Here is a 22,888-nt window from a genome sequence, read left to right on the forward strand (position 1 = left end):
AAGCTGTAGGCCTGGCAGTGTCCAGCGTGAAACAAACTCATAACGTGATGTTTCAGCCAGACCAGAGCCCCAAGATCACAAAGGCCTGTGTCTGGCCAGAAGCTTGGCTTCCCTAAGAGAACGTCAACACCTAACAGCCATCTGTGGAGCTGAGAACAGAGGCTAAGGTAAGGCAGCGATAGCAGCTAGACCACTAGAGGGAGTCTTTGGCAGCAAAAGAAAGATTGGCCAAGTGGGCAGAGCTTGGAGAGGCCACTTTCTCTGTAGTGAGAAGACAGGACATCTGGCTTGCTACCTAGGTCTTTATTCTTTTTGAGCAGACATAATACTGTAGATAAGGGATATCCAAACAGAGAATACCAGAATGTGAAGCCAACCTTCCATCAGAATTAAACTTTTGACAAGGGAACAAATTTCACATTGATGTATCAGTCATATAGCTGGCTATAGAGCTTGCAATTTACTAGTAACAACTACCCAATGCCATTCAGTTTTCATGTTATATAATGTATTTATTCTCTTATTTAAATAAAACTTATTTTCAGAAACAGACAAAACAAAACAAAAAGGCCTCTTTAGAGGAAGGTTTTTAATTACATGGAGAATTTCCTATTCAGAATGTGCTCCCAGTAGCTAGACCTGGTCTCCATACAGAGTGTCTTGCTGTACAGGCACAAAAGTACCATGCTTGTTCTCTGAAGCCAGACAGATTGGCTTATGTCAGAAAAGTTCCATTTACTAACTTTGTGACCTTAGGCATGACACCTCCACTTGCTGAGCAGTTTCTCCATCTACAGAATGAAGATAATATTTAAGTAGGAGGAGTAAACATGAGGACCTTATTCGGTGCCCACCTAGTTGTCTGGTCCACTTGCTGAGCAGTTTCTCCATCTGCAGAATGAAGATAATATTTAAGTAGGAGGAGTAAACATGAGGACCTTATTCGGTGCCCACCTAGTTGTCTGGGGCATAGTAAACATTCAACAGATGTCGAATGCCCTCTGCAACCCCATTTCCTGATTAATGTGGCCAGATGCTACCCTTCTTCCAGCTCAGCTGGAGAGCGCTGTCAAAGAATGATATATTTCAGGAATTACTGGATGAACTGAGCGATACTCTCCATTTAAGGTTGAAAGTCATTTATAGATATTCCCTGTCCTTTCCTCAGATACCCACTGCCTACAAGAGTAAAAATCATTGTCTTCTACCTTATTTGCTTTGAGAAAGGGGCCATAATTTTGAGATTAAAGTTGGCTTTTTTTTTCTATCCTCCCACCCTCCTCTAGGTTTCAAAGCCAGATTTCCTCAAAGATTTAACTCTTTAGCTTCCTTCCGGTCCTGTGCATGCACTCAGAGTAGTTTTTCAGCCAGCAGCTGAACCAGATAGCCAGGTAGACTGCATTTGCTACCTCATTCGATACCAGGGTGATTCACTTGCTCTCTGTTTTCACATGCACGGGGTCATCTGTTAAAATGTCTCTTCTTCATTCCCTCAGGCAGGTGGTTAAGACCTGAGATTTAATACGTTAGAGAGATTCTTGGGATCTAAACATACCTCCTGGAAGGTATCAAACAGGCAAGGAAAGAGTGTTGGTGAGGAGGCAAAGAAAGCTGGCTTGTCCCAGAGCTGAATTCTACTGCTGCTTTCTGAACCTGAAAGAATTTTATTTTCATTGTTCTTTTTCTTCCCTGATATTTTGCTTTAAAAGAAATGCCAAGCAGAACATCAAAGTGTGAGTTTTAGAAGAAGAGCGCCCAGATAATGTCAATGTATTTTTGCCTATGCCTTTTACTTACTGTTTTCTCAGTGTATCTTGAATGCAACTTTGAGGCAACCCACATTCAATTTAAAAAATAAATCTCCCCATGTTGATTGAAGAGCACCATGGATGGATCTTCTGAAATTATGGCTAATACACACATACCCCAAGTAATTTATATTTAACATTGAAGTAGATTAGAGGGATTTTTTACTCCTAATTTATTTCCTATTCATGATGCTACTGGGGTTTGTTTGTTTGCTCATTGGTGTTTGGGCTTTGTTTTCTTTTCTCTTGTTTTATTATTAGCTGCATTTCCAAAGCACATAGCAGTGTACAGTTGGGAAAGACAGAGCATTCCAGAAATAGTCAGGGGAATCCAGTGTGGGACTGAAATTTTGCTATGAGTAACCCATATATGGGTAACCTAGTTTATTGCCATCCACTCGCCAGCTCCCCCTGCCTGACCTGAACTGCCCTGGGTTTTATGTATTACTTTCCATTCCCATTTGGAATAAGTCTGAAGTTTCTCAGTTCCCAGCTTGTTAGTGCTGCTCTCCAAAAAGTTTACTTTAGTTCCATGTAGGGAAAAAAGAACAATGCTTTTAGTAACTACATCACTTTGTGGTTTTTCCATTGTCTCCTCGTGTGACTTTGGCAAGGTGGATAGTCTCCCTTACGACAAAGAGTATATTGGCTGCAGGTAAAGTCAACACAGTTCCCTGGGATCTCAAATTTTATAAAAACTTAGATACATAAAAAGTTTTTTATTAATTATTTGCCCTCTTTTGAAAAACTAATGAGATTTTTATTTTCTTTTCCAGGTATACTGTGATGTCAGGAACACCTGAAAAAATTTTAGAGCATTTTCTAGAAACAGTACGCCTTGAGCCAGCTTTAAATGAAGCAACAGGTACACACATAAGAACAGTTTTATGTGTCCATTAAATCCATGCATAGCACTGTTTTTTAAAAAAGTTCTAAATTTATTCGCGGTGTGTATAGCCAAAGCAGTTTGAGAAGGGAGTCATGTGCATTAATATTTTAAGAGCATTCCTGTGTGGCCCAGACAAGGAACCGTCCTCCTGACTCTCCTCTGCTGTCTCCATCCCCCGCTGTCCTCTTTAATGACTCAGTCTCAATCATACATATTAAGAGTAGCCTTCCATAGGCATCTCTTAAGTTATCATTCAGATCTCACCTTCTATAGGCATCTATTATGTTTATCATTTAAATTCAACCTATTCCCATAAAGCATTTGAAGCTGCCTACATAAAAGGCACAGTCTTGCTCCAGTTGGGCGTGAAATGGTTCTTGGCTGCCCCAAGTGTAACTAAACACCACCAGCATTGGTTTGCTGGGGCTGCCCTAGCAAAGTACTACAGACTGGGTAGTTCAAACAACAACATTGTATTATCTCACAGTTCTGAAGGCTAGAAGGTCGAGATGAAGTTGATGGTGGGGTTGGTCCTACTGAGAGCTGTGACAGAGGATCAGTTCGATGCCTCTCCTAGCTTCTGGCTGTTTGCCATCAATCTTTGCATTCCTCGGCTTGTGAGTGCATCACTCTGGTCTCTGCCTTCGTGTTCACATGGCATTCTCCCTGTGTCTCTTCACACAGTCTTCCTTCTGTGCATGTCTGTCTCTGTGTCCCAGTTTCCCCTTTTTACAAGGACACCTGTCGTATTCGATTATGGCCCACACTAATGACCTAACCTTAACTTGACCACATCTCCAAAGACCCTATTTCCAAATAAGGGCACATTCTGATATACTGAGGTAGTACTTCAACATATCTTTTTGGGGTGACAAAATTCAACACATAACACCTTATTACAGCAAACTGGTCTTCTTACCTAAAGTACAGAAATTTGAGGGTAAGACGAATTTCACCAGTGAACTCAGTCAGTGTTCAGTTATGATATCATTTTCCACTTTGGTTACCATTTTGTACATGATTTTGGAACAGCTCACATTCAACTTCTTTAAAAAAGAAAGTCCTATGCTACTGGCCTGTCTCTCAGAATAATGTCATGGGTTAATATTTTAAGCACACTGAGTTCCATAGAAGAACATTTCTCACTGAAAAAAATGTTCAAAGATTTAGCTCATAAACTTAGTGGCAATTCAAAATCCATTTCCGTAATTGACCTTTGCAGATATATTGAAGGTGAAGATATCATTATTATTATATACCTCCTAAAAGTATTTTACCACTGACTTCTTATTCCAGTTTCTCATTTTGTAAGTAGATTATCTGAGATTTTTTTTTTATGTAGTAAATTAATTGGGGAATAATAGATATAAAAGCCTGACTCCAGGCTAGATATTGTCAGCTCAATATTTGTTGAGGACCTTGTTGAGCAGGCACTAAACTGAGTGCTCTGGACTAGGCAGTGTGTACAAGAGATCAATCCTGTCCTCAGGAAGCTTATACTCTACTAGAGAACATAAAGGAATGTACCAATAATTTGAACATAAGACAGGATGTGGTCAGTGCTTCAGGTGCACTGATGGATCAAGGAGACCTGGGAAAGTGTCATGGAGAATTTAGCCTTTGAAGTGGCCCTGAAGGATGGCTTATGACCAGTAACTAGAGATGGGGACAAAGCCTTCCATAATGAGGGACAACATAAGTACTGACCTAGAAACAGGCAAGGAAGAGTAAGCAGTGTAAGTTTCGCTGGACCGTCGAATACATAAGTGGGAAAAGGAAGGTAAGGTTTAAGAATTGGGGGTACAGGTCTTGGAGGGTCTTAAGTGCAGAGTTAAGCATTGGGGAGTGGTTGAAGATGTCTGAGCAAGGAGAATGTGATAAGAGCTTTGCTGAAGAAAGGTTACTCTGTATTTAGGATGGAGAAACCTATGAAGGACCAGTTAGGAAGGGATTGCTTCTAAGAGGCATACGTAACCTCAAATAAACCAAATTTTTAGGAGCATAGGTTGGGAAAATGCAGCTGATTTTTCTCTGATTAACTGTTTGCCCAGAATGCGTGATTGCATACAGCAGGAAACGGCATCTTCTCTAAAGTGGGTATTGACTCAAAAGTAAGATTCTGGTACAAAGAAACTATAGCATCTAAGCAAAGATCTATACAGTCTTTACTACCCATGAGGAGCAAATGTATTCTTCCTTTTAAAGTTAACTCTAGAAGAGGTGGGGACTGGATTATTGCTTCTCAAACAAACAAACAACAAAATGAAGACTAGAAATCAGTGTATTCTATGGATAGCACATAGAATGTGATTCCTGACCCTTCCATTTTTGATGTTAGAGACTAGGTTAACATCATAATTTCATATCAAACTTCATTACATGTGGTTTTTCTGATTTTTTTCCTTACAAGTAATGTTCATGGCTTGGCAATAAAGAGTAAATCAGTATCTTTCTCATAAATCAAAAATACAAATATGCCCCACTACTATCCTGAACACTTAAAATAATCCTAGGGCAAGTCCATGAAACCTGTGTCTAGAGAGGAGTGGGAGACTTGGCATTTATAGATTTACTATATAGGGAGAGATCTCAAGTTACAGTGAAACTTGTTTATATCATAGAAATGAACACTGCTGAATTTGATAGTACATTCTCTTAATTAACTAAAACATCAATTTTCTACCTAAGACCTATTAGTTTCCTGGACTTTTGACTTCTATGACCAGCATTAGTCACTGAGTGACTTGGGAAATCATTTTCTAGTAGGAAATAATTGTTTTAAATAAGTTCTCAAGAGTTGTTGCATATGAGTAGAGAACAAGTAAGCCACAATGACATGTGGGTGCCGGGTATCTGGCCATGCTAAGTGATCAGTTCCCCAGCACTGGTGCACCCAAGTCAAATCTCAGCTTTAGCAAAATTTTGACTACCATATAGCACAGGCCTTCCGGGTGGCATATAAGCAAGCATGACCTCCCCTATCCTCGGGGAACATATAAAACACGTAAAGGTGACTCTCGATGTTAAACTCAGACAAACCAAAGTCAAAACCTTCCATATAGCTTCTGTCTGGCACCTTCTCTTGCTGCTTCTCTGGCTCAGTATTATGGGACTGGACTGACACTGAGTGATGACAGCTTGGGATTACACTCATCACATATCTAAATGGGTGTAATAGTTAAGCCTTTAGTCACTGACTCAAACTCTGCCAATATAAGTTGATTAAAAACATGGGCATTGGAAGTCTAATTTATAGAGTTAAATTTTCATTTTTCTCCCCATTTTCTATTTGAAAAGTTATGTGAGTTTCACAAGTCTCAGTGTAATCCATTTTTTGACTGAAAATCCCCGTGGCATCTTGGGCTTCAAGTTTCAACAGGCATGCTCCTGAGGCTTCTACATTTGTCTTCATGTGCTCTTCCATCAAGGCTAGCTGTATAGTGTTGTTTTTGCAAAAAAAGAATCAGCCTCACATTCAATGATGAAGCAAATGAAGCTTATCTCTGGGACCTGCCTTATTTCCCTTGCCATCCTCCTGCTCAGCTACCTACAAAATAGCTTCAAATATAGGAAATTCACCATTTTAATCTACTGGATAGCTTTTGTTTTGCTCCAGTTGCTGCTCACACCCTTTATCTTGCCTTATTTTGCTGCCTTTTTCCCCCTCGCCAATTCTATGCACTTACTATCTCCTTTTTTTGTAATTCTATTGCCCTCTCACTCTTCACTGCTCTTTCTGGAAATAGGAGGTAAAAGAGATAAAGAAAAAGTGATATTGAAAAAATAAATGTGGTGTAAAGTAAACAAAGAAATGACCATGTCTTAATTCTGCATAAATGGTATTGCCCACATGTGACTATTTATGTTTATTTTAAAAATTCTTTGTGACTAAAATGCCTAGTGCCATTTGTAAAGGCTGTCTCTTTTTAAAATATTACACTTTTGGTCCTTTCTCCTAAGAGATTGAGTTTTGATCTCAAGCTCTGTCAGTATCATTATTTTTATACTAAGTCCTTCTATGTCCAGTAAACCACAATACCCCAAAACAACGTACAAGAACCGGTGGCCAAGAACAAGTGAATAGACACTCTTGCTTTCCTAAAGATTTTTACAAGAACCTAATTTCCTTTTCTGCTTTTCCCTCTCCAGATTCTGTTTTAAGCGACTTTGTTATGATGCACTGTGTTTTTATGCCAAATACCCAGCTTTGCCCTGCCCTGGTGGCCCAATATCCTTTTGTTGTGGTAAGTCTCCATTCCCTTGAAGACACCCCACATGGATAGGGGCATTACCCCATCTCATCTTCTGAAGGTAAGTCATGGCCCAGGCCGAGTTGAGCTTTCCACCCTCATCAAATCCTGAAATGCCAGCAATTTTCCCCTGTGCAGACTCTAGGCACTGGTGTGCTGTACCACGTTTAAGGATTTCCTCCTTATTACCTGTGTAGAGAAATGTGAACCAGGTTACCTCAGGAAGGTGTTACTGGCAAGAAATATCCATGCCTAGGAGGTAGGCATGGGAAGGTTATGGAGAAGAATCAGGAGGTATTGTTAGGTGTCATTCTCTAACCTTGGAGATAGACCGTGTACCTCTGTCAGGCTGCCTGGCAGGATGGACTGCAGCTTGCTCGTGTTCTTCCTCTAAACTGTAGTATTAATCAAGTTGTTCACATGCTTAGATAAATACAAGTTATCATTGTGGGGTAGCTTTTCTTTCACATTCATCCTAGTTCATTCCTTCCTCTAGATCCTGAAATTTTTTTCTTCATTGCTCTTTTGTAATCATTATCACATTGACTTAAAGATCCAACACTTGAAATTCTAATGACAGTTGCTCTAGACAGCTTGAAGACTGAGTTTGTTTTGAGCAGCTTTTCGATAGTGTATTGAATTGACCAATGCACAGAGTGAGGATTCAGAAAATGTAAGTTGAATGAAAGAAGTGAATATTTTTAATTATTTTCACCCTCAACTTTCGGGATCACATGAAAGTATATTTTTCAATTCTGCCTTATTTTTAAAGCAATGAAAATTTAGACTTTAGCCTTTATGAGCAGTTAAATATATTGAAGGAGAATGGCTTTTTTTTTCTTTTTCTTTTTCTTTTTCTTTTTCTGAGCAGTTCAGTCAATGTTGGCATGTTTTCCTTTTTCAGGATTATAATTGCCCTACCTGATTCTCATTTTCTTGTTCACCCATAATTCTCTTTGAAGTCAACAGAATGTGTGAGGATAGGAGATTTGAGTTGAATGTATTACTCAGAGGGAGCTGCAGGAGTGAGATTCGGGTGTTTATTTGCCTGGAAACTATCCTTCCAAGTAATGACAGCTTAATGAGACTTACATATATTATATATACTTTCTGGCTCGTATTCAATTTTTATCAAGTAAAATTAACACATTCAGGATCTCTCTGTGCTCTTTTAACTCCGTACATGGGAATCATTGTTAGACCTTTGAGATTTGTCGAAAAGAAAAATAAAAACCACCGTTGAGTTTAGACTTACATTTTTCAGCAGTTAGCATGTTGATAAGCCTAAGGCGAACAAAACCAAAAGAAGAGTAAGAGAGTAAAGTGGTCCAAGGCATTTCATCTTTATAACTCAAAGCCCCAAATGCTAAGCTTGTAAAAGTAATTTTTGCACATCCCAGTTTCTTCATGTATTAGCTTGTTCTCCTTCAAGAGATGATTGAGAACATTCAGCTCACTAAAGTCTGTTTTTAAAATAGCAGCTCCTGGAGAGAAGGTCCATGCAATGCCCAGGTGGGGAGGAATAGAGACAATGGTATTGGCTTGGAGGAGGAAAAGACCAAAAAGTGAGTGACAGACTCATGGGAGATCTGTGATCTCAAATTCCAGTTCTCTTCTCAGTAGACTGAGGGACCCAGGCAGGCAGGGTAGCATCTGTACCTCACAGCACCCTCAGCCCGCCTCCTTCACACCCAGCCTTTTGAGAACTTCAACTCTCTTCATTGTTCTATTTTGAATCAACTGTCTATGTGTCAGGCATCATAATGAGAACTTATTTAAATTTTTAATGGTTCTGTAACTTTTAATTAAAGTTTAAGAACATTCCTTGATAATGTATTGCATGATACATGCTTATCTGTGCTTCAGTTAGCTAAAACCAAAGTAGGCCTCATTTGTTGAAACCACATAAAGTGCTTTGTAGGACTTCTCTCTGTTCTACAAATTCTCAATAATTTTCTGAATGCTATCTTTAAAAATGTGCATTTTCAGTTTTAATAGCTTTGCCAATGTCCCAAGGCTCTTAGGGGGATCTGTTTTGCCTATTGACGTGGAGAACTGCTCAGGGATGTCATGACAGGCCAGTGAAGGGTTCTACTTTCAGGTCAGCCCTGTGGGGAGAATCAAGAAGGGGGCTTTGGGCCTGTGGACTAGCCTAGCACTGTCCAATAGAACTTTTTGCAGTGATGAAAATGTTCTATATCTATGCTAGCCTGGTAGCCATTAGCCTTGAAATTGGCTATTGTGAGGAACTGAATTTTTTATTTTATTTCATTTTCATTAGTTTAAATTTAAGTAGCCACATGTGGCTAGTAACTACCACATTAGACAGCACAAGTCTCATCCCTAAATATTGGAGATAACAGACTTAATCAAGAATTGCTGTTCTGTAATGCCTAGGGAGGGCAATTGTTATCCCAGAAAAATGGGAAGTCATCCTGCTGCATGCAATCAAAAGGAAAGGGCTCTATCCCTGAAGGTTATATATGTGTAAACTTCTGTCCTATGCTAAGGACACCGTTTTTAGCCTCCCTTTCCCCTCAAGGAGATGTTATATAGACTCCTATACAGGCTATCTCTTTCGGTCATAAGCACCATAATCCAACTGTAACTTACTTAAGAAATGAAAGAATTCATCAGAAGGATATGGGGTGACTCGAGAATTGAAGGAATCCTGGAAGAGCCCAGACCTCAGAAAGGGGCCCAGGGGCAGGAACTAAAGACTCTGCTGTTCGGGTAAATCTACTCCAAATATCCTGGGCCCTTACCTCATTCCCACATCCTTAGGAAGGAGGGTCTAGTTGGCCTAGTTTAGGTCACTGCTGACATCATGGTCAAGTGAAGGCAGAGTACTTTACTGGGCAGTATCACAGAAGCTGCCTGCAAAGAAAAACAGGAAGTGGAGAAATAGATGATAAGCAGGCAAAAACAGCAAACATATATAAACGGCATTAACAGCACACCCGCGAGCCACAGGGATGTCTAATGAAAAATGGAACAAGCGGGTTACCCCCCGTGTTTTTTAGCGTGGTGTATAGGAGTGGTAAAATACCTGACCAAGTCCTATTAGTCAGTTGCTTTGGCTGAGTGTTTTTAAAGTACTTATACAACTATGACTTTTCACGGCAGCCCTATGAAGGAGTCAGTACTTTCACTGCTTTTTCCAAATCAATAAACTAGGATAATGAAAAATTATAATTTGCTTAGAGAAAGGTAATTGCTAGTACAGAAAAGACTTGAGTCCTGAGCCGCTGACATCTATTTCTGTCCTTAATCCACATTGCATGTCTCTCCCAATTTTGCTTTTAGCACAAAGATGGTAGAACTCTAACATTTATCGGGCCTTTTATGTGCTATTGAGAGAGACTCTCTATTCATTAGGTACACTTTGGACATGCTCTGACCTGATGAATACAGGTGCTCTATAATGAATTTTAAAATCACATTTGTTCAATTTCCATACTTTTCATCTCCAGCTTCTTTAATTGTTTTAAAATCTGCATTTAAAATTCAGTTCAATTTTCCTTTAGTCTTAAAAAGAAAATTAAAACCACCTGTCTCCTCTCAGGTATAATTATTGGTAAGATTTGAGTGTGTATCCTTCTAGTCTTTTTTCTGTGTGTATAGATATATACTTTTAAATACAGGAATGGGATCATACTGTAAATAATTGTGTATGCTATTTCACTAAGCAGTATTTTGTGAATATCTTTCTATACCATTAAATATTTTCTATGCCATTTTTCTAAATATAGTTTTGTCATTCTTAAGAATAAAACATTCTCATTATTAAAAAGTTTGAATTACCATAAAAAGAGAAGAGAGCAAAACTCAATGGCTCACCACATTCATAATTTTATGAAAAAATTCCAGAATTTATTTTTTTATTTTATATAAAATGCATTATATAACATGTGCTTTTTCGCAAAATGTTCCTTTTCACTTAATGGTATGTTTTGAATATCTTTTCAAACTAATATATATATAAATAAAACTACATCATTTTTTTTTCTTCCAGATAATTCCACAAGCATTTATTGAATACTTAACAATGTTTGATAAAGTACTAGGCAACAGGGGGGCAAAGATGTATGAGAAACACACATTATCAGTTTTAATGACTATATAATATTATATGGTAGATATGTCATAATTTATTTTCTTAGCCTCTTCCTATTGGATATTTAGATTATTTGTACTTTTTTTTATTATAACAAACACAATGGAATGAATCGGCATCCTTCTAGCTAAATCTTTGCCCAGGTATATGATAATTTACTCACTTTAAATTACCAAAAGTAGACGAAGAATATATATTTTATTGCTTTGGATGTTTATTATCAAATATCTTTCCTGTTATCTTAATTTTGTGCTTTATGAGTAAATTATGCCATATTTCTGTTTGTACAAATACAGGTTGGCCTTCAATTCTGTCAATGTTCACTTCAGGTTTTAATAACTGTCTCCTTGATTGAGTGTATTTTCACATTATTTTCTTTATCTTTCCAACACCCATTTCTCAAATGTGAGACAAAAGGACTGGTATATTATTTATTTCATTTGATATAAAGGAGAAATCAAGGCACGGGGACCCCAAATAACTGCCTAAGTTTCTGCATATACTAGCAGATGTTTGGAGGAAGTCCACGTAGCATTAATGTCATTGTGGGTTGCAGTGGACATTGTGATTGACTCCCCAACATCTGTGCCATCTTATTCAGTCAGTCTAGCCACTCATCGTAATTGGCTGCCTTTGCCAATGATTGGTTCTCAGGTTGCAGGCCCAAGCTAGACTGGGCCAGTGAAATACAAAGAGGATTCCTGGGCTTCTGGATAAAAAAATTTTCAACATTTAAGAGAAAGAGCAGGAAGCCTGTAATCCCAGCTGCCAACAACAGCTATCCTACAACCATGAGGAGAATGAGGAATCTTAGGATAAAGCTGAAATGAGTGGCAGTCAGAAAAAAATGGTGTCTGTGATGGCATTATTAGCATTTGGACCACTTCTGAAGCTTACCCTGCCAGTAGATTTTCTCTTATGTCAGTGAATACAGGTCTTAGTTATTTGGGACATATTCTTACTGCATCTGAAATAATATTAAGTGATAAATGGCTTATATTTAAAGTTGTAGAAATTTAAATACAGCAATAATTTTGGCCAAATATTTTCTATTAGCATACTAATTTTCTTTAGCTTAGTATTCAACACAATTTTTTTTTTTTGACACGGAAATAATTTATTTAGTTTCTTGAATTAAAAACTTAGCTAAGTTTTAGCTAAAACTGCCTTTTATGTATTTTGTCCCTGTATAGAAACAAACACAACAGTTTCCCTTACTGAAAAGGCAGGGTCTCCATCATTTATATTTTTGTGAAGTTGACCTAGAGATGTTCTCTTGGGTTCTGTAAGAGGAACATTTATCAAAATGGGCTTTTCTTGTTGATGAAAGATTTATAAAACAGCACCAGGTTCATATTCTTTAGATGAAGCCAAGTGTTTAAGAGTATTCTTTAGATGTCTAAGAAAAACTTTCAGCTTAAATTTTGTTGAAACCAAATTTTACCATTGCAGTCTCCATTTCATTCTGAAAAGTGTTTGATCCATATGTCACCATCAGAGCAATGTACTTCTGCAGATATGCGATTTGAGAGTATATTTCCAATAAAGAAGACTTGGTTTGGTGACAATATGAACATGTGCTCCTTGGAAGAAAATGATTGTCTTATCAGATATGCTCAGCCTCATATGAACACTATGAAGTGTGTACTCTTTTTAATCCTGTTTTTTACAATCAGGAAAGTGAGACTGAGCAGCTAAGCAACTTGCCCCAATTTACACAGCTAGTAAATGTAAGAACAAGATTTGAACCCAGGCAGTGTGTTGGATTAGTCCATGTCCTAACTGCTCTGCTATGAGTGCAAGCATCTGGTAGAGACTTAAAAGAGTAGCTAAGAATTAGAGACTTCGAAAAACATAGAGAATTCTGAATCAGTGGGAAAAAATATTCTGAGCAAAAAAACCATGGGAGATATCTAAAGAAATTGATAGCATGAAAGGCGCTCATGTGAACTCAAAGCTAACAGGTGCACATAAATCCAGGAGTAGCCTGTGTTGGTAGGATAATATCACAGAATTAGCCTAGAAATGCGGAGTCTGATGGAAAATTCTGAAAATTTTTAAACATTGTAAATCTCTTAAATTATTTCCAGAGGAGGATCAGTAATACGTAATGCTGATAGCTAAAATTTACTGAACACTTAATATGTTTCAGATACAGCTCTGTATGTTTTTCCTATATTACCTGTATATCATTTTGACCTTAGCAATCCTATGAAGTTTACTGAAGAGAAAACCAAGGCTCTAAATGGTCAATTAATTTACCAAGCATCACACAGTTTATAAGTGGGGGAGTCAGGATATGAACCTAGGTAGTCTAATTCCAGAACCTGCATTCTCGGGAACATAATACGTAAAGGAAGGAAGAGACGCGGTGGTCAGGAGTCAGGGTGTTGGGCTGCCCCACAAAGGCAAACAGGTGGGCAAGGGGCCGGGCCCCAGGTGAGAGCGGGGAGAGCAAAAGCTCTGAAGTCAGAAGACCTGTGTTTAAGATCTTCATCTTACAAGTTGTATCACCTCTCTGAACCCGTTCTGTGTAATAGGGGTAATTGTACTTGCCCCACCCGCCTTACCAGGTTGTTAAGATCAGATGCGGTTATGTGTGTGAAAGTACATTATAAACCTTAAAGCCCCGCATAAATTTTGCTATTATTGCACCATCATGGGAGGACTATGGCATAAAGTGAAGAATATACAAACGCTGCATCTTGTCAGTGGGCAGATGACCCCCAAAGTTTGTTTTCATCTGCAAGCAGAGATCTTGTATGCAAAGCAGGGTTTTAAAAAACAACAACATTGAAGAGCATCAGTTTGAATGTTGTTAAGTGTTTTATAAATAGCTGCATAATTAGCATGTACTTACTGCAAAAAGTATACATAATATTTTATTCCCTGTTGTAGGCTGTAATGAATCTGCTGCCTCTACATCCTAGGAGGTTTTCACTTACTTTCCCCATGATAATTTTAATACATGGAACCATTATTAGCTGAATTAAGAATAAGTAAATGAGCAGTAAAAAAAATACAGAAAAATTACAGGTGCCTGTGGTGAGTAAGATAATAACTAGGTAAAAATATATGAAATAATTACAGTGTTTGAACGGCAGAGCTGGCATGAGGAAAATGACTCAATGGAATATTAAGGCTGCTGTTGGCAGGGTAGAAAGACTGTAGCCTACACTGTGGCCTTCACCTCTTCTGATTCTCAGCCCTAATAGCTCACTGAAAACAGATCCAATCTGTCCTCAGCCACAGGTACACACTGCTGAAGGAGATGTTCAATGCAATGAAGATTAGTCACTCTGAAAGTCTATCGTCCTGTAGATTAAATACCAATAACTGAAAGATTCTGTTTAAAAGATGTACCAGATTGTTTTGAAATTTGTGTAGACATGGTGTACCCAGTGACATTGAGTTCTTTTTTTTTTTTTTTTTTAAAGATGACCGGTAGGGGGATCTTAACCCTTGGCTTGGTGTTGTCAGCACCACGCTCAGCCAGTGAGCGAACCAGCGATCCCTATATAGGATCTGGACCCATGGCCTTGGTGTTATCAGCACTGCACTCTCCCGAGTGAGCCACGGGCCAGCCCTGATGTTGAGTTCTTTATGAACTTACTTAGAATATATTTCTGATCTGCATATGACTTCTTGACAAATTGGGATTTCAGGTAATTTAGATAAAAGATCTTATAGAGCTGTGATATTTTTGAAGTTTTGTTTGTTTGTTTGTTTGTTTTAGAAAACCACATTATATGTAGCATTCCAAACAGCATTATTGAATTTTTTAAGGTAATCAGTCAGTCAACAAACATTTGAGGTTTTTTATGTTTTTACATGTCCAGTCCTTAGCTAGAAAATGTAGGAATTCACAGTGAGTTTAAGACATGGTTCCCACTGTTAAAGATTCTGATTTAATGCTCCTGGATGGTGAGAAGTCTATTATAAGAGAAACCTCAAGTTGGAATTTGAACAGTCAGTAGATTTAACAGTGCTTGGTTAGTAGAAGTGAGGCACTGCTTTTCTAACTGACAGGTGGAAGACAAGAGAGAGCTGGTTGAAACTGTAGTGGAGAGGATCTAGTTCAGACTTTAGCAATTCTGTGCTCCCTGACTATCATGTTGTCAAGGCTGCAGCAGTTAACTCTTGATTTTCTGCATGTGCTTTGTTTTGAGGATTTGGGGGGATCAATTTCTACATCTCAGATAGATTTCCTTATTTCCCAACAAATTTCTAAATCACATGACTCTGCTACATAATATATGCTACATATGTTTGAATAAGTAAATTAATGTCAATGTCAGATAAAACACAACAGCATAGACAGGTAAAAAGAGTACTGGGGAGGGAAATAAGAGAACTGAGTTCTAGTCCCAAGAATTCCATTGATAAATTTGCAAAAATCACTTAACTTCATTCTGCCTCAGTTTTCTTCCCTCTAAGATGATGGAGCGGAAGGAAATGCAGTCAAGGGGCTCTTGAAACAGAGTCTCTGATTCCGTGTCTCATCAGAAATCAACTCAGTGTGTCAGTGATGAGTTTGGCCACTTGAACTATTATGGCCTTTTTTTTCCCCATTGTGTTTAAAATACCAATTCAGTGAATAATTCTAGATTCTCTAACAGACTTTTAACTTGAACTTTATGAGATACCAGAACCGAGTTGTCTTCCTGTGCCTCTTTTCCCCATGGGTTCAGGCATCCATACTGCTACTTGCCTGAACCCAGCTGTCATGAAATCAGGAGCCGTGCCTAATTCAGTAAAAGTGTTTCCTGATTGACTGAAAAAAAAAAAAAAAAAAAAAAAAAAAACCCTAGGTTATTGTGTATTTTATTTTCTACATAAACATTAGCCAAGTATATTTTTCAGTTAGTTTTCTTCATTATATATAATATATCATACATTAAAATATATGTTATGTGTGTGGTACTCATTGGTAATCCTTTCTAAATTGTCATTTGTCCTGAAGAGGAGTTAGATTTTATTCCACATAGGACTTTCTCCATCAGATGGTTAATGCGTTACTCCAGTTTTAGCCAGAGAATGTTTCTCCAACCTTGATGTGTTTGAATTTATGAACATGCCAAACTGTATTTGAAATGTTAGTCTTTTTAGGTTGCACTTTTGACGTTGTATTGAGACAAGGGAACTGGTGGGATATGCTTTATTCTTTGGCTGCTACCTGAAGAGAATGGTTTTTTCTTTCTTTCCACCTTTTTTTGTAGGGGTTAAGTAAAGTCTAAAATCGCATAAATCTTCTAAAAGTCTGGGGAGATTGTTACAGAAATAAATAGAAGCCCCAGCACCTCCCCTGTAACCATTTCAGGTATAATCAATTACATGTAAAGTCTTCTCTGTGTCTCTTAAGAATCTGATTCAACAGACAGTCATGTTGAACATGTTCTGTGGAATAGAACAGTATGTTGCCTATGGAGGGGCAGAATCCTTGAGTACATGCCAGGATTCAGCTATAAAAATAGTATTTTTAGTAAATAAACATCTGTGAGGGGAAAAGCAAGACTTTATGAAATAAATCAGTGGTTCCTTTTATTTTTCCAGAGACAAAAATACTTAACTTTCATGAGAAAATGAAGACAGCATCTCCTTAGTCCCTCTAGATTTGGTCAGTTCTACCTCCCAGGAGGCTGTGGGGTTTTTCTTCAATGACTGGGGCTCAGCCCTGGCCTAGGTTCTCAGCACACTGAATCAGCTCTAGAAAACTTGGAACTTCAGCAATAACAAACAACAAGAAAAAGGTTTCTCTTTGCCGTTAGGATTTTTGCTTCCCAGATGCAATTATTCTTAATGATTTCATGACCCTAAGCCCTAATATCTAGTTACTATATAGCCAGTGTTTGTGATAGTGGGGGTGGCCACAGTAGAAAGAGGCCTGTCTGGACCTATGAGCCCTGCCATTTGCTCAGTGAACAACCTTGCACAGACCTCTTCTCTCTGAACCTCTGTTTCGTCACCTGTAAATATTTCCTCCTCAGGCTTGTAGAGCACAGTATACGATTGCATGAGCATATTGAGCATATTTTATAAACTGTAAAGCTTTACACACATTTGAAGTATTATCATATTAAACCTTCCAACCATGTATTCTGTCTTCTATTGTGAGCAAAAGACAGATTTCCCCAGCAGGCGAGAGGACAAGACAATTTTTGTCCTGACTCATAGAGACAATGTAGATTTAATTATCCTCTCCTATGGCCCTGTAGATTAGCCACAGGTGTGCTGCTGATATTGCTGTATCCTACACACCCGTTTGTGTTGCTTCCTTGAGTTCAAGTCAAGAGAAGCTGGAAAGTTAGAATTATATCCATTTGATACCAACTTGGTGTTTCAATCTCTTTCTCTCTCTCTCTCACACATACACACACACACAAACTCTTCCTTTTCAACATATTGTCCAATGTAATATTTCAAGAGGATAGGGACTTTGCCCATTACATCTACAGCACCTAGCATGGTCCCTTATGCAAAGTCGTCTCTTAATAATTTTTTAATCCATTTGAATGGTGTCTGCCTAAGTACTTGCAAAGCACTTTGATGTATTTTCTTTGAAAAGTGTGTTAATTATTTGAAAATATGTTTACCTCTTAAAAACCACATTCGCACATTAATTGTCCTGTCTTGGGGTTGTTTTCTTAAATTTAGGCTAAGAGCTCACCACCGTATATGCCAGCTGTATAAAAGCTTCCATTTCTCCATATGATATTACCATCTTTGAGTGATTCAAAATGTACTTACACTGCATGTGTAGTAAAATATTTTTAAAATTCTAGTTTGTACAATAACTTAAGGCACAGTATGACTTTAAAAAATTGATATGACATGGAACCAAAAACTAAGTTTGCACACTTTTTATAGTACAGGACCATTGGAAAGATTGTCTTTCATAGACACTATCACTTAGATCTAGAAAAGGGAACAGAGGGAAGACTGAGGTGTCAGGATGAGGAACGTGGACAGTGACCCACAGTGGTATTGTGATATTTGGAGCCGCTGGCTTAGGGAGTGAGCTCAACCTGGCAAGAGCTTTACAACATATTCCATTCATGGGCCGGCCCCGTGGCTCACTCAGGAGAGTGTGGTGCTGATAGCGGTGAGGCCGTGGGTTCGGATCCTATATAGGGATGGCTGGCGCCCCCGTGCTGAGGGTTGCGATCCCCTTACCGGTCAGGAAAAAAAAACATATCCCACTCAGACTTCAGAATTTACACTGCCACATATTTATCAAGGTTGGCTTCCCCAATGCACACACCTACCCCCCATCTTAGCCATTCTTGCTTTTTCCTGTTGACTCCTATACCATGGATGTGAAAAAGATAGTACCTGCCAAGTCCTGATATAATCCAAGTTTCTACACAAACACGCATTACCATAAAATTAAACAAATGAGAGAGCATCACAGAAAGGCAGCAGTATATTTTCATCATGTTAGTTAGTGGTACCCGATTCTCTTTAGGTCCACCTTGCTTTAGCGTTATTAAATGTGATAGCTGAAAGGGAATTTGGAAATATTTCATCTCAACCTCCTCACTTCGCAGGTGAGTAAATGGAGGTGTACAACAGCTAAATCACTTACCCCAATTATATAGCTGGATGGTGGCAGCAAAAGGACTTGAACCCAGTTTCTCCCACTTTTGGGTGAACCAGTACATATTTTTCAGTCAGTCAAGAAGTAGCCATTTAGTACCCACCACGTGTCTGATTATGCTATGTGCCTTAAAAAAAAAAAAAAAAAAAAAAAAAAAAAAGGTCATAAAATGTAGACATTTTATGTGGCATTGCAGTTCTTTAGAAAGAAAAATTGAATTATAAATGCAGGCAAGAAAGACCAAAGGGTTAATCAGAAAAGAAATAATTTTGACATAAAGTGATCTTCCCTTTTTTTTTTTTTTCCCACTGTAAGCTCAAAGAGAATTGTAGCAATACAGGTTGAGCAATTTTCTTTTTTATGAATCTCGTGCTCAATTTATGAAAGCCATTTTGCAACCCATTTACATGCAGTAAACCTTTGCTTTAAGGTTCTGTCATTTACCTTGATCATGATTATTTATAGTCCTTTTAGAAAAGGCCCTTTACTGGTTGAGCTCTTAAGCACAGCACTGCCACTAGGCAGTTTTCTACGGTGCCTTTTAAGTCATGGTAGTAAGCTGAGACATGGCCAGTCTTGTAGCTGGCTGTGAGGCACAGGGGTGTTGTGTAATGGAAAGAAAACTCTTTAGAATTAGGAGTCTTGGATTCAAAACCAACTCTGCACTCTTGCTATGTAAACCTGGCCGTTGATGCTCCTTTAGTGTTAGTTTGTTTTCTTGTAGAAACAGAACAACACTTTCATCAGAGACTGTCAAGGAGAGCTTAACTGAGGTACTTTGTGTGCAAGTTACAGTGTCACTTATAAAATATTGTTTTATGAACTGACTGTCTATAATATGAATTACTATAAATCACTGAAAAAGGAATGGTATGTCTAAGGTAAAATATTTCTTGATCGCCTACTGTTTCTCCTACTGTCATCTATACAAGAATGTGAACCGAGAGCAGGGACCTTTATTCTTGGCAAATAGTAGGCACTGAATTAAGTATTTGCTGTATTAATGAATAATTAGAGTTTCTAGATGAAAGTCACTGCTAGGCATGACATAGAATACAAGAGAAATAATACAACATCCCAAGCATCAAGGGTGTATAATTAAGATGCCTAGCCATAAATGCACAAAGTGAGGCAAGTTGTGGTTCCACATGGGAGGAAAAGGCATAGTGTAAATAGTGTGTCTGAAACCCTCGCCAGAGGATTGATACAGCAGGAACCTTTCCTTCCTGATGCTGGGTGGGCTTATCTACCTCCAGCCATGCTGCCCACCCATGCGCTCTTTGTTTCCGCCAAGGTACCGGCAGGACTAGATGCCTACTCTGAAGGGTTTAACTTGAAATGCATATAACAAAAGGGATTATAGAAATGTGAGCAGAATTATCAGAACCAAGAAGGGGTGGCAGGGCACCCAGAGACAAGCAACAGCAGGAAGCGCCTAGAGGCAGAGGTCAGGTGGGAAATGAGAGTTGGGGCTAGGCACCGCAAGACTCCTTGTCAACACACAAGTCCAAGCGGAGCTGATGAAAGTCCTTGGGCAACTGTCAGATCAAAGTCAGCAGGAATAACAAGGGTTCGTATGCATTTGGTATAGACACTTTATACGGGGTTTTGCTTGAGGGCCCACCGGAGAAATTTTGTCAGTCTAGAAGGCTGCTTTCTGAAGCTGTCATTCTGTACCTTTGTAAGTAGTACAGTGAAATGATTGTGAAATGGCTAGATGTCTTCCTTGACTCCTTGGCACTTACCACGCACAGCCTTCTCAAGGTACAGAACAGGAGAAACTGGATTATGCCCTCAACAATAAGAGGCGAGTCGTCCGCCTGGTTCTACAGTGGGCCGCTGTGTATGGAGACCTCCTGCAAGAGGACGATGTGGCTATGGCTTTCCTGGAGGTACGCGGGGTCATTTCTTCCAAGAAAACACCTTCTTTCTACAATACAGGGACCTATCCATAGGCATCACAGCTTCCTTGGAGAGACTGTAATTGCAAATTCTAGATGTTAACATGTTCATTCATCGAAAGGTACTATAAAAAAGGTAAAGAAAAACATCATCCATTATCCTGCCATTCTAATTCAATAACTAATAGCATTTTAGTCTGGTCTCTTTTTCTTTATATGTTTTATATGGTTGTAATCACATAGTACCCATCACTTTGCAGGCTGCTTTTTCCACTTTATATAAGGATTTTTCCATGTCAGCACAGTCTTTGTAATAAAAATTTCTAATGATCATTGAGTAGCTATGCCACAGATATATTTATTTGTTCCCATGTTGTTGAATATTTACACCATTTCCAGTTTCTACCTTCCTAGAATAATAGTGCAGTGAATATTTTTGTACAAGTAGGTCTGTCCTTGGCTAAGTTCCTAGAAGTGGGATTATTAGATCAAATAAGAGATTTTTTGAGTAGAGCGAAGCAGGTAATTTTATTGAGGAATTACTAGAACAGGAAGTGTAGACCGTGGAGGTAGTTCATAAACACTGCTATAAGCTTAACTTCCCTTTTCCTTCTAATGGCTCTAGCCCCATATTACAGCATTGATCCTGGCATTTAACCCTTAATTACTCTTCCAAAACTTAGATGAGGACTTTACTTATGAGCAGGCAAAAGGCAATATCACTTCTATTTCAAACTTTATCAGTCTGTTCTAAAATGTGTGTTCTAAAATGAATTATCCAGAAGAAACATACAGCCTCTCTCCTTTTTAATTGTATCATTTCACAAGTGGAGGTGTGAGGCAGAGAGGAAAGATGGACCATGAAAGTCCCTCAAGGCTGTGGAATGAAAATGTAGGGAAAAATAGTAGCTTGGGATCATACATTGGGTAATGGTCTCTCCCCCTGAATACAGGACCATTTTGTAGAGGAGCCAAAGTGGTGTGAAGCTGGCTGTGCCACAGTTCTCATCTTCTCCTGTGGAAGCCGCTGCTCCTGAGCAAAGCAGGGTGCTGCTGCATGGTCAGGACAGTTCCCAGGAAGTCAGCAAAGAGTCCTGAGTTGGTGTCACAAACTCAGCATAAATTCAGTACAGTGCTGAAGACCATGCCTGATTTTCCCATCAACAATTAACCACAATGTGTGGTCAATATTAAGTAAACAAAAAATACTAAAATAATATTTTAAATGAGTATTAAAGTTTCTCTGAATAAAAATATTAAAGAAAAAAGTGCTCTTGATGACTGTAAGCCTATAAGATGACTCATTCCAAGACCTTGCATTCCATCACCTTTTATATTTCATTTGTAATTTTTTTAATTTGAATTTTTTATTGTGGTAAAATATACCTAATGTAAAATTTGCCATTTTAGCCATTTGTAAGTATACAGTTTAGTGGCACTCATGTTACTCACAATGTTATACTGTCATCACTGCTCACTGCTATCTATTTCCAAAACTTTTTCTCATGCAATTTTGAATTTAGACACATTTTAACATTTTCTTCTTTTTTTTTTTTTTTTTTCCCTCCAGTCCATGAAATCATGGTCTGGAGATGACAGCAAAGCAGATGACATAGGGACCCATCTTTATTGCTCTTTACAGAAGTGTGCATCCTTTGCAGTTCTTGTTAAAAGCCTGTGACTTTTGCCAATTACAGGAGTTTTATGTGTCTGTATCAGATGATGCCCGGATGATGGCTGCCCTCAAGGAGCAACTGCCAGACTTAGAGAAGATTGTCAAGCAAATGTAAGGAAGGGTTTGGCTCTGGGGGTGTGCGTTCATCAAGTAAGTGACTGCCTAACAATCAGAATATCTTCCAACAGGTCCTTTGCCCATGAGAAAGGTTAAACGTGGCCTGTCAGTAGCCACACAGAGTTCTGATTTGAGTGGACCAAGCCCTGAGCATAGGTGGTGCAATAAAGCCCATGAACAGAAAGACAGACTGCTCAGCTGCGTTCGGTGTGGGAGGGCTGACAAGAGACGGCCTGGGAAGGAAAAGATCCTCCTTTGCAGAGTCCAACTTAATGAACTCTGGTCCCTGAGGTCCAAAGCAGTGAATCCAGCACAAAAAAAAAAAAAAAAAAGGGCAGTGGCACTTAAAGAAAGTTTGAGGGCAATTACTAACATGGAAAATTCGCTTTCTGCTGACATTGCTGTGGATGGTGAATATTTGCGTCTTCTTGGTGAAAACAGAAGTTTTTCACATGCTGTTAGTTGAGACATAGAGTAAATACTAGAGAGTGGCATGCTAGTAGATAGACTTTGAAAGCTGGAAATCCTGGCTTT

At 38.6% G+C, this 22,888-nt stretch overlaps 1 protein-coding gene across 2 annotated transcripts in view; it reads left to right on the plus strand.

Annotated features, from left to right (window-relative positions):
- RAPGEF4 (Rap guanine nucleotide exchange factor 4) overlaps window positions 1-22,888 on the plus strand; it is a 285,199-nt gene that overhangs the window by 231,120 nt on the left and 31,191 nt on the right. For both annotated transcript variants that reach the window (XM_063077705.1, XM_063077715.1), the window contains exons 16-19: window positions 2,585-2,673; window positions 6,847-6,925; window positions 20,403-20,553; window positions 22,260-22,348. In XM_063077705.1, the coding sequence (XP_062933775.1) occupies window positions 2,585-2,673; window positions 6,847-6,925; window positions 20,403-20,553; window positions 22,260-22,348 (408 nt within the window). The remainder of the gene's footprint in view (window positions 1-2,584; window positions 2,674-6,846; window positions 6,926-20,402; window positions 20,554-22,259; window positions 22,349-22,888) is intronic.

This window comes from Cynocephalus volans, chromosome 1, assembly GCF_027409185.1.
Source record: "Cynocephalus volans isolate mCynVol1 chromosome 1, mCynVol1.pri, whole genome shotgun sequence".
Taxonomy (NCBI): Eukaryota; Metazoa; Chordata; class Mammalia; order Dermoptera; family Cynocephalidae; genus Cynocephalus; species Cynocephalus volans.